This window comes from Phaenicophaeus curvirostris, chromosome 28 (genome assembly GCF_032191515.1).
Source record: "Phaenicophaeus curvirostris isolate KB17595 chromosome 28, BPBGC_Pcur_1.0, whole genome shotgun sequence".
Lineage (NCBI taxonomy): Eukaryota > Metazoa > Chordata > Aves > Cuculiformes > Cuculidae > Phaenicophaeus > Phaenicophaeus curvirostris.
Window position 1 is genome coordinate 5,130,201 of NC_091419.1, and position 12,067 is coordinate 5,142,267.

The window sequence follows — 12,067 nt, forward strand, 5'->3', positions numbered from 1 at the left end:
GCCACCCCAACATGGGACTGTCATGTATTTCCATCAGGGAAAGGTGTTGGTGTTCCTGGTGTGGATCTGAGTGCTGGTGTCACCAGCTGTGAGCATCTGTGCCGCTGCATTAGTGTGCACGATCAAAAGCCACGCGTGAGCTCAGAGCCACTATAGTAGAAGAGGATTTGGTGAGTCAAGCTACTTTTTTTTTTTTTTTGTCAAAGCACTGATCCCATTTCCTTGTATTCTTAAGTAGCTTCAATCCATCTTACTGCATTACAGAAACTGTGTTGATTGTTCTACTGTAGTGACTAATAAGCAGCCGTGCTCTGCAGATTACCCCCGAGAGCTGGATTCCAGATTTAGCTGTGCTGGCTTCCTGCGTGCAGAGACACCTCGGGGTAACCTGGTTCGTTAAGGCACCCATGGAGCTTTCCTTGAGCAGGAGAGGAAGGAGAGGGGAGCTCCACGGGATGTGGAGAAGAGGCAGAAAGGGATAGGGAGATGGGTTGATGAGAGGGAAAACTGGGCATCAGAACCTGGGGTAGGAAAGCCAGGACCTGGAGAAATAGACTGGGTGAAGGAAGAACTATGAGGTCCTATGAGATATAAAAGGCCAATTGCATGTCCTGATTTGCCTGAGGCATTTTGGGAAGAACAGGGAGCTGAGCAGCAAAGCTGGTTGTGCCTAAAGCTCCTTGAAGCTCACTGTTCCCGATGAGCCCTGAGTGAGATGGAGGTCCTGAGTAATGCCTACCTTGCAACAAAACTTCCTGCACTACGAGGGACGTGGTTTAGTGTTTGATAGGAATGGTTGGACTCGATGATCCGGTGGGTCTCTTCCAACCTGGTGATTCTGTGATTCTATGATGGTTGTGAGAGGTGGGTGGTGTGGCCCAAGGAGGGAAGGTTTCCATGGATGTTGCAGCCTTTGGGTAGCAAAGACTCCTGGCCCTGTGGGCAGGCGTGTTCTGTCCTACATCTCCATCCCAGGTGGGTTTTGGAGATAAAAGGCAAGGTGCTCTGCTGTTGTAATGCTATTGATGTCAATTGGGTTGTGCCACAGGGAAGCTGGTGCTCTCCTTCTAATTACTGTAGGTATTAAATTTCATAGAATCACCAAGATGGAAGAGACCCATCGGATCACCGAGTCCAACCATTTGAGTCTTCAAGGTTGGAATTCTTACCTCTATAGCCTGCACAGGATCTATAGATCATTCAAATCCCACTTAAACTCTCAAAGTAGTTCTTTAAATGTTATTGCCAAGGCTTAGTGCTGACTCTCTGCGTGGTGGTGGGGGGGGGGATGGAATTCTCCTGTGGATGGCTGCCTGTCGGCTGCTTGCGGGATAAGCAGCCACCCTAATGGCTCCTGGTGATCTATAGCATCGACGTTCTGCTGGGGAAGTCAATAGCTGATGACCCAGCACTGGGAACTGCTTCCATCTGGGTCACAGTCTGGTGACTCTCCCAGTAATGTACTCAACTGTGTTTGTGCAGGAAAAAGCCGGCAATAAAATGTTCAAGAAACTGCAAAGAACCTCCTGACAAATGAGATCTGTACGTTGTTCTTGGAGGCCGTGCTGGAACCTGGTTATTGCTTAATAAAGAATGTGCAGTAGAGCTCGGCTCATGGGGTAGGAGCTTGCTAAAAGGACGGGGGCTCCTCACAGCTCAATTAAGCACAGTGTTTGGCTGCTTCCCCAAGGCAGAGCTGCCAGTGGAGGTTTGGCCTCTGTGGGTTGTCTTGGTGCTTCCAGCCAGGGCTGTGGCTCCGATTAAACATGACCATGTTGACTCTTCCCTCATTAGGGCTTTCTGAAGGGTTCATTGGGGCTTTGGCTGCCTCTCCAAGCTGTTCCTAGCTGGACCCATGAGACTGCATTCCACTCACCCTGAGTTAATCTCTTTCTGTACTGGGTTTGTCTAAAATATTTCTAGTTATCCTTTTTCTGATATGAGTTTGAAAGTCTAGATACCATTTCCCTTCTGTTTGAGCTCTGAAATGTAAGCAAATCTGGGCTCCTCTCCCAGTAACTGTGGTCTTATCTCTTGCCTCCTCTGTGTGGTTTGGTGGCAATTAAATTCACTGACACTACAGCATCTCTGTGGAATTTGCCTGTGCTACCTCTCAGCATGCCCTTTCCCAGACCTCATCTACCTGGATGGTAGAAACTTCACTCTCCTGATTCCCAACCCACCTGCAGCGCTGTTGAACTGGGACAGCGGAGCCCCCAGGCTGCTGTAGGACACACAGCTCCATCAGTATCCCTGGGGTCAGCAGCTCTGCCCCAGCAGGACCCAGACCCCTTGCTCCTCTTTTGCCTCTCGTGTTGTGTGCTGTAGTTTATTTTTAAACACCAGGAGAGCGCTACCTCTATAGAAGTTAATAATCCTCAGTTGGGCTGCACATCCCACCCTGGCAATAAGAGAATCTCAACGGTGTTTGTGGTACCATTGATGCTGATGGAGGGCAGTGAGCTGACAGCTGTAGGGCTGGAGGTCAGGTTCGCTGTGGCACACATTTCAGATTTTCAGTGCAATAGGCTTTGATAACATTAAATGAAGAGTTGCTCTCTTACCCAGATTCTGCTCTTTTTTTTCTCTCTCTCCTTTTAAATTAAGGCAATGCAGCGTTGCGTTGTAAGAAGGATCTATTTTTCTACTGACCCATTTCAGTAAAAAATCAGCCCATCTAGAGTGCGCGCTGCTTTTGAAGATGGAAAGAAATTCATAGATATTAAGGGCACTATGATCAGCTCAGCTCACCTCATGTATAACCCAGCCCAGAGAATTCCCCTGAGGTCTCTCTCTCTCTTCTCCAGCCCAGCACTCTGCAGCTGGAGAACACTGGGGCTTTTTGTGTGATTATCTAGAGCTACCTCCAGCTCTGGCTCAAGGGTCTTGTTCAATCACTTCTTCATCAGTATGATGCGAGACACTTGTTGTGGGAGACAGCAACCTGGCCTGGTCCATGAGCTCTGCAGCCCGTGCCCTGTGTGACGGCAGCATCGGGGCTTTTTCAGACCTTGGCTGAGCGTGAATGAGGGCAAGGAGTGTGCTGAGACAGGAGCTTGGGAGTGCTGCTGATATCTTTTCTTTTACCTCTTCCCTTTGAGAATGTGGGGTCTCAGTTGGGGCTATGGGACCAGGGGAACTTCCAGGTCTGCTCCAGATGCTCATCAGTGGATGGAGGAGACCTCTGTGTGGCTTAGCAGGGCCAGTCCTGCCTCTTTCCAAGCAGCTGACACAAGTAACTTGCAGAAGGCAATTAAAGGCACCTAAATGAGCTTCCTGACATTAATTGCCATCAGAAGGACCCATCTCCTTCCTTGGAGGGAGACAACTTGCCTTCTCAGACACCCTGAGGGACTTTGTTCTGCAGGGTGGAAGTGATTTATGCTCTTGGGAGGCTGCTCACCCTGCAGAGGAGGGCAGCTTTCTTGTGAACTGATGTAAAAATCATTTTTCCCCATTTCTTCCACAAATGAAATGAAATAGCTCAGTCTGAGGGCTTGCGGAAAGACTTGTTTCCATCAAGTCCTTGGAAATGCTGTCATGTTTCATTCCAGGATAAATTGGTTTGAAACTTCTCCACTGCCAAAAAAAAAAAAAAATCTGAACCTGCAGTTTCCTCTCTTCTTCCCACCTGCATCTGTGTGGGTTCCCCGGGGCAGGAGTGACAGATTCATGTCCACCTTGTCAGTGGCCATCACATGTATTCACTTATCTCTTCCCAGCCCTTTCCAAGATATCCGTATCTTAAAGATACTCAAATAGTCTAGGTGCTGTTAGTTCCAAAGTCACTAGGGTTTGTGCTGCACCAAATGTGCTTCAGGTCTGCAGGGTGATGTTTGCAGACATTTTTTCTAACCTCCTGGCCTTCTGAGTCTTAACGCAACCACTCAGAAAATAAATATTTGAGGGGACAAGGTTTATTTGCTGGCCATAGTTGTATTGTCTTGCAGTATGGTCTTAAGAGTGATCTGACAAGACACCACTTTTTGGACACTGCCCACAAGAACAAGGATGGTTTATGTTTTGAGGAGAGCCTTTGATTTGAGAGCTTTGCCTTCGTACAGCTGGACAGGTTTGTCTTGGCCCCACAGGATGTTACAGCTGTTTGCTTTCTTAATTTTTGGTGTTTACTGAAGAAGTGTTATGCCTTTCTTTTATATGAGATTAAATGCTTGCAGTGGTTACCAGCTCTCCCCACCCGTAGTGTGGGACTGGGCTGGCTGCTTCACCCACAGTGGGTGTTAGAGCCTCTCATTCCAGCCTGGGCAGCTAGTGCTGATTTCTGCTTATGCAGCCAGATTGCAGATGTATTCAGAGGCTCCCAAATAATATGACTACATAGTGTATTTAGAGAAGAGATGAAGATCTGTTTGCATCGTGCTAGTACATAAATCCAGCTCCCCTTAAGGTGCTTAGGCACATTTGGATAATGACCTGGAACAAGCCAGGTAGCAGTAGGTTACGTGTACCTGTCACGTCAGCCTCTAGGAGCATGCGAGATTGTCAGCCAGCAGGCAAAAGCAGCCAATCATGCCACAATTAGAAGCGTTTCATTCTTTTCCATCTACCCAGCTCCACAAAGGGAATCCTGCTGTAAAGACCTCTGCCTCCTGCCAGCCTCTCCTCCTGTGTGAGGAGAAGGTGATGAAAATGTCCTCAGCAAAAGCCACAGTGTCCTCCTCGATGGACTGTGTGGAGCCACCCTGATGCTGCCAGTGTGCACAGGGAGATGGGGGTTTGTGGGCAATGGTTCTCGATAAGATGGGGAGGGTTGCTTCATCTTTATGCTTTAGAATCCTGTATTTTTTTTCCCCCTCTCTACTTGTCAGGCTAGGAAGTGGTTGCTGCTGGCGGCTGCAAGACACGGGGGACAGGTCTCACCTGAGACTTCTGGGCACTTCCCTCTGGAAAGCAGGGTTTGCTGCGTTTGTGTGTGTGCCTGGCTGTCTGCGCATGTGTATTTTGAGAGGAATTGAGGAAGTGTCATAGCAGATATAAACCAGACTCCATACCAAAGATTCTTAAACCCCTGCTTCCCTCCTCCTCCTCCCTTCTACATCTCTCCTGTTGCTCTGGCCTGAGGAGTTTTTGTTGTTTCCCTCTGAGATTACAGGCCCCTCTTTTGCTGTGGGACCAGGGCAGGGGAGCCAAAGCTGCAGTGTTAATTGATTCCAAATAAAAGCTACTCTGACTCAAGAGCACAGGAAAGATTTTGTTTGTTTTAATGATAACTTATCCTGGTCATAACTCAGAGGGTGCTGTTCTCTGGTGTATTAAACCCTTCTTCTCCCACTATGCTTGTATGCTTTTTCTCTTCAATATACTTGTCTTAATGTCCTCCTGAATACATTGCCTTCGTGGTCCTCTTCCTCCTCACGCACCTCTTCACCAGTCTGCTGGTAGGAGGTCAGCTCACCCTTAGGTGTTTGCCACCTGCTTGCAGATAGGACATGTCATCTTCCAAGACTGTGTGTGGAACCAGGTGTCAATGCAGGTGCTGTGGTAAGCATGGGAACAGGGCAGGATCTTCACGTGGTCCCCTTCCTGGTAGTCTTCCAGGCAGATCACACAGGTCTTGTACTTGTCTCCCTGCTTGTACACGTGAAGATTTAACTTGCAGGCTCTCCTGTACCAGCTCATGCCAACCATAACTGAGAAAGCAGCCAGAATTTTGTAAACGATGTTGAATATGACCCAGAAATCACGTATGAACAAAATTGCCTGCAGCATTTCATTTTCTAGAATAAGATCCAAATAGCCTTTTGGGGGTAGGACTCCGTGTACTATTATCTTGCATTGCGAGGTCCTTCGCAAGTGGAGGGAGACCGATTGTCCAGCAAAGAGTAATGATTTCCTAATCAGCTGTTTGGTTTCTTTGTCACCAACCATCATGGTAACTCCTTGTTCTGGATCCACATTGCACACAGTAGTGGTCTGGTATCCAGCCTGCTGGGCATGGAGGATTTCCACAACAAAAGAACAGTTATGTCTCTGTAGGAGTGCAATATAAATCCTGGAAATCCTTCTTGGTGCTGAAGGATTCTTTATTGCACAGCAAGAATTTGGTGGTATCACCCTCGTCAAACACTCTGTCTGCCCTTCTGCTGGGAGCTGAGGTCCAAAGCGTGCAGGCAGGGCTTTATAAGCAATGCACTTGGAGCTGTCGTTGTAAGCCATGGGAACAAAAACTTCTGCAAAGGTAGCGTTGTAGGAGGTAGTGGCAACCACAAAGCAAAGAAGCTGGAGCTGAAGATTCATGCTGAATGTAGCTGGGTAGCTCTGAAGACAGGCTTCCAGGCTAGTCACAAAGGAAAACTAAGATGGTTGTAGAGGTACTATCACACCTGGGGTTTATCACCATGCCATGACTTTCAGCCACAGCAAGATGGAGATCAAAAACTGTTTCTGCCCTAGAGGTTTCTGCAGACTTTCTGTAGACTCCAGGGATAGAACTTTTCTCCGTTGCTGTCTCCAGCTGCTAAGCAATGCCCTTACATCATCTCTGCAGGTCTGTGACATCACCCAGTGACTGTTTCCCAAACTGGGTTATGTAACACTACTGCCAACCTGTTTAAACTTCTCCTTCTCCTTTTTTTTTTTTTTTTTTTGTTCTGCTCCTTGCACATAGCTTCTTGTTTCACCTCCCTCTGGGTACAGATAGGATGCTGGTTTCATTTTGCAGGTGGTGTGCAGGCAGGATAAAGGAGCCTCCCATCACCTACGTGCCCATTGCAGACTGGAATGCCTCATGCCAGTGGCCAAAACAATTCCTGGAAAACGTGGCAGTGGGGGAATGAGCCTCTGTTCACTGCTGGGGATGTACAGCAGCTCAGATTGGCCTGGTGAATGCACACTTTTTTCTTAAAATTGAGATCTTTGAACCAATACCAAGCCAAGTAAATTGAAGGGGTTTCTGTCATGTAGAATAAGTCAATTGGTAACCATCAGAGTGGCAATGAGAAGCTAAAAGTCTCTGCCTGCCTATGTGGCCTCATTCTGCTATTACCCAAACTTCTGAGAGGGCAGAAACACCTGGATTTGTTGAAAGTGTTGATAGACTTGGGTTCTTGCTGGAGCTGAGCTTATTGGACTCCTCCCCCACGGCAGGGAGTGGGAGGTGGATGAGCTCAGGAAGGCTGCTGCCAACTTTTGTACTGGGGCTTTTCACCTTCCTTACTTTAAAACATCAGCTGCTAGAACCAAATGGCTGGAAAAAAAAAGGCTTTAGCTTCTCACTGTAAAAACTTGTTTTAAAATTCTGGCTACAGTGGAAAAAGCTGAAAAAAGAATAGGAAACACAAGTGTTGTCCTTCCCCCTGAGAATGTTTGACAGCAGAAGCTCCCATCTTTCGGACAATTCCCAATCGTACGGTGACTGCTCAGTGCCCAGAAAAATGCATGGAAGGGATGCAATATCTCCCTGGTTGTCTGAACAAACTAAGTCTGAATATGCAGCGAACCCAGGTCAGTTTGGAACCACAAATCCCTAAAAACTTGTACCTTTTAACAAACAACCCTTTTTGTCTAACGATCCACTTGAGAGTAGCCCTGTGGTTTCCAGTGCAGTCGTGTTGGGCCCATAGTTAAAAAATCACTCGTGTACCAGGCAACTGATTTGTTACAAGCCCCCTTGGGCTCTGCTTGAGACAGATTTCACTGGGAAAAGAGCTGCAGAAAATGTCAGCAGACAGTGTGTGCGGGCGCCAGAGACTCCCAGCAGCTGTGATTTCAAATCGATTTTATTTCCCCCTCATCTAAAGAGTTTTACACTTGCAGGGAGACATTTTGATGCATTTAAAAGAAAAACAAAAAAAACAAGGGAAGGGTTTGAGGAGAGGGGAGAGACAAAATGCTTTCTAGTAGAATGAGCGATGAAGAAAATGGAGGTGCACTGGGAGACCTTTTTGAGCATGCGGTTTGGCTTGATCTTATGCTTCTTGTGACGGCATCCATCATCCTAATGTTCTTTATAATCCTTGCCTCTTTATTTGCACTCAATGCTCTCTTTCTGCCTCCAGATTAAAGCTTTATGTGCTGCCAGTGGCTGTGGCCTGTGTAAGGGCTGGGTCTGACTTTGGGGCTGGACAAGGAGCCGTATGTCTGTCTGGACCATGACAAGCTTGGGACTGAGGAACGAGCCCCTTTGTATTGTGTGTGCTGTTTTCTCTTGGTTGCTCCAGCCTCACCTTTCACAGCCTAGAACTAGCAAGGCAGGAGAGAGCAGCCATCCTGCCTTGCTCACCAAACCCCTAGATAAAAGGAGAAAGCAGGTGTTTGCAGTCTCCTACCTGGATCTCTAACTCCTAGCAGTAAGATAGATGCGGGCAAATGGATAAATCCCCTTCGAGAGGTTGGAGGGCAAGGAAATGGAGATTGGGGTACAGAGAAGGCTCTAGGAAGTGCAGAAAGAATGAAAGCTGAAGTTTGGATGGGGAGCAGGGTACAAATATCCCACCCACAGGCAGTGTGGGATAGGAAACCTTAGTCTCCTTTGAAATCCCTGAATGCTTTTGCAGAAGGAAGGAAGAAGAGGGCTGAAGGAAGGACTTTGGCTATGATGGTCTTTGCTCAAAGAGCCAAAGTGATCTGGCTCCCTCTCTGCTTTCCGTTTGCATCACTGCTGTCTTTCTCCTCTATCGTCAGTGCCCTGGAGGCTTTGGCTCCTGCTGGCTGTGCTTAAGCCAAGCATCCCACTGCGCTGTGGGGCTGTGCCAGGCTGCCTCCAGCCCCATGCTGCATTCAGTATAGCCAGCACCGTACTTTCATTCTCATCCTGCCCTACCACTATTATATTCATCTGTTAAATACATCGCGGATGCTCCTGAACGTATTCTTGACCCATTTTCTCTGGAGTCCCTGCAATCTACTTTGTTGGGATAATTGCAATTTATTTAAATGTCAACAAGGCACACGTGGGAGAGAGTAGTTGTGTGCAAGAGCAGAGCAATTACAGAGAACGGGTCCCATTTTACCACTTGAACAAAGATCCAGGCTAGAAGAAAGAAAAAGATGATTTACCTCTGATCACTCACCCAACCACTGCCAGAGTCCCCATGTTCCTTTATGCTTGTTCTTTGGGGCTATCGCTTGGTGCAGGAGCTGGGACATAAAACCAGCTCCTCCTTTTTCTCATATTCCACTGAAGTGTCAGCTCAATCCAGAGGATTTAATGCTGGCTTAGATCCACATAACTGCTAGCAAAATCTAACCTTGGTCCTGCCCGAACAGCTTAAACTGTAAAAGAGATGCAGAGGAGACTGACTTCTGTGGACATCGTTACAATTCCAACAAAATATGCATTACAGGCTCCAGATCCAGCACCAATTTAACTTGGGGAATAAGTCTAGATAGGTTTTCCCCTCTGAGGTTTTTGCAGCAGGAAAACAAACAGCCTGGCAGTGGGATGATGTGAACTTGTACAGAAGCAGACTTCTTGTCCTTTATCTTTACTGGGTTGGCACCTCGGCTCCACAGGTAGTGGCATTGCAGACACAAAAGCTGTCCCTGCCTTCGACAGCCGGAATTGGAAAAGGCCATCAGGGGGTTAAATGTTTTGCTCAAGACATCTTGGCAGGTATCCCTGCTTCTAGCTCAGTGCTTTCTTATCAAGGTACACCTCCCCTTTGGGGTTAGGCTGTAGGACTAGTGAGGACCAGGCTCCTGGAGCTGCAACACAAGTGACTTGCTGTGAAGGAAGACCTGGGGCCATCTAGTGACCTTGGAGTGAAAACCTTTGTACTTCCAGCGTTCCCAGTTGCTCTTAAAAGAAAGATGTGGGGCACGCTTACCTCCCTCCTGCTGACTGAGCAAGTCCCCAGCTCTGCAGCGAGCAGGCTGGAAGGCAGACCTGCACCCTCTTAATGATTTTTTTTTTTTTTTGCTAGGAGCCGATTTAGAAACTAGTGCATGTAACCACCTTCTTTCATCTAGGATGAAAGGAAAGGATGACCCACGTCTTTACAGAATAGATAGCTGAAACAGTCTGTGTCGCTACCCAGAACACAGGCTGGGTAAATGAGGAAAGGAGTTGTGTGTGTGGAGAGGTTTTGTGCCTTGCTGTTGGCCACTGGGGGAACACGGATTTATGGGAGCGCTGCAGGCCCTGCCGTGTGCACCATCCTCTACACGTGTCTCAGCACTGTGTGCTCCTGTGCTCTACCAGGTGCCTCTCCTGGATTTCCCAGGGGTCCAGGCAATATCTCTTCTGTTATTACCAAGTACAAGCATGATAATCTGGGCCCTAATGCACACAGAAGATTATAAAGCAGTGATTTATGGACCTGCTACAAAAGTACCCATAATCTACTAATGCCCACAATTAAAAAAAGGCAGTTGAGCAAATCTGGGCCATTACAACTTGGTGCCCATGTCTGGAAATAGATTCCAGTTCCAGCTGTTTGCCTTGCAACAGAGACACATCTTCTTTATTAGATATTGGTGCTAGAAATAAAATCTTGCCTCTTCTACTTCTGGCAAAATGCCCTGTGAGCCTTGGACATAAAGCAAAACCATCTCCAGTTGGCAGGGGTCTTGTTCTTTTTAACTATCTGCATGCAAAAGAGAAGAATGCAGAAAATGGTGCTTGTTTCATCAACCTAGGTTTTGTGGTAAAAATTAGCTGGTAATTGTAGTAACTGGCCCCTTTGGAATAAACTTGTCTGTGCAGGCTTTGAGGAGCTTAAAAAGCAGGATGAGAGGAGGAACCTCAGGACAAGCCACACAGGAGCTTGGCAAGAACTACCTGCTGATTCTGTCCCGGGGCTGAAGCCCCCGCTAACCTTCTGGTGTGAAGCAGAACTTGTACGTGATGAGCTGCCCAAGGATGTCTTCAGTATTCTATTTGTCCTTCCAGTCTGTACATTCTATTCCCACATTTCAATATGCTTTTTTTTTTTTTTAATCCTGCGTTGTGTTTGTGCTCCCCAAGAGACATTGACTGGAGCTTGAATTTGTGTGGAAAACAGCTATTGAGAACGTGCATGGGAAGTCTTGATTTTCCAGCAGGGAGTTTGAGTGAGCCTTCTAGGGTTACTCCCGCTCGCTGTTGCGTGCACCAAGGGGGATCAATGTTACTGTGGTCACCCTGCGCAGGCAGAGCGGGCAGGTCTTGCACCCGAGCTGCGTGCGATGCCACAGGTCGATGCACTTGCCGTGGTAGGTATGGGAGCAGGACAGCAGCTTCAGAGCCTCACCGGGCTGGTAAGCCTGCAGGCAGATGGCACACTCAGGGTAGTCATCAGCCCTCCAGATGATGCTATGAGCAGACTCTAGCCACCATTCCTTGCTCTGGTTCTTCCTCTCCCTCTGGATTTGGTAAAGCTTCATGCATCTTGCAAGAAGCTGGATGCTTATTATCACCACAACCAGGATGCTGGTGACCTTGCAGAGGAGCAGGATCAGATGATAGTAGAGGAGGTCTAGATTGTGGGCGCGGAACCTGTGGGCACCGTGGCTGAAGCTCCACACAATGTCATTCCAGAAGCAGCGCTCGCTCAGGTGGATGTGAGCCCCCTGCTCGGCCTGGCAGCTCTTCCTCCAAGGCTGCGTGTTAACCTCAGCCACCACAGGCCTTTCCTTCATCTCTCCATTGCCTGGTGCCGTGTCCCTGAATCCTAGTGAGCTGGTGGTGATCTGCTCAGCAAGGTGGATGGAATAAGGGGTCTCCATCTTGCAGCGCTGGGCCAGGGAAACTGGGTGGGCACGGCCAAGAGCAGGGCTGCCCTCCACCTCGCCCTCAGTGCGGGGCAGCCCCAGACACGCAGCAGGAGCCAGGCCGTGCGACTCGGAGCTGTTGGCGTGGCTGCTGGCAGCCAGACGCAGGCACAGGGCCGTGGTGGCCATGCAGAAGTAGGGCACGAGTGGGTGCTTCATGCCAGCGGCCTGAGGCAGCGCCAGCTGCTGCCCTCCGAAAGCTTCTCTGTCCTTCTGCTGCCTTACAGGGCGCCTCTTTCTTCATCTCAGTGCCCTGTCTTCTCTCCTCCTACCCCTTTCTCTCCGATCTTTATTCCTTTCCTCCTGGGGGCCAAGGCAGCAGCAGCCTTGACAGGGCCTTGCAGCTCTGAGGGGG

At 48.5% G+C, this 12,067-nt stretch overlaps 1 protein-coding gene across 1 annotated transcript; it reads right to left on the minus strand.

The window, feature by feature from the left end:
- Positions 1-5,248: 5,248 nt before the first annotated feature.
- LOC138731667 (E3 ubiquitin-protein ligase RNF13-like) lies at positions 5,249-6,258 on the minus strand. Its single transcript, XM_069877751.1, is given in 3 exon segments — positions 5,249-5,342; positions 5,344-5,421; positions 5,423-6,258. Coding segments are annotated over 3 exon segments (1,008 nt in total).
- Positions 6,259-12,067: the final 5,809 nt, after the last annotated feature.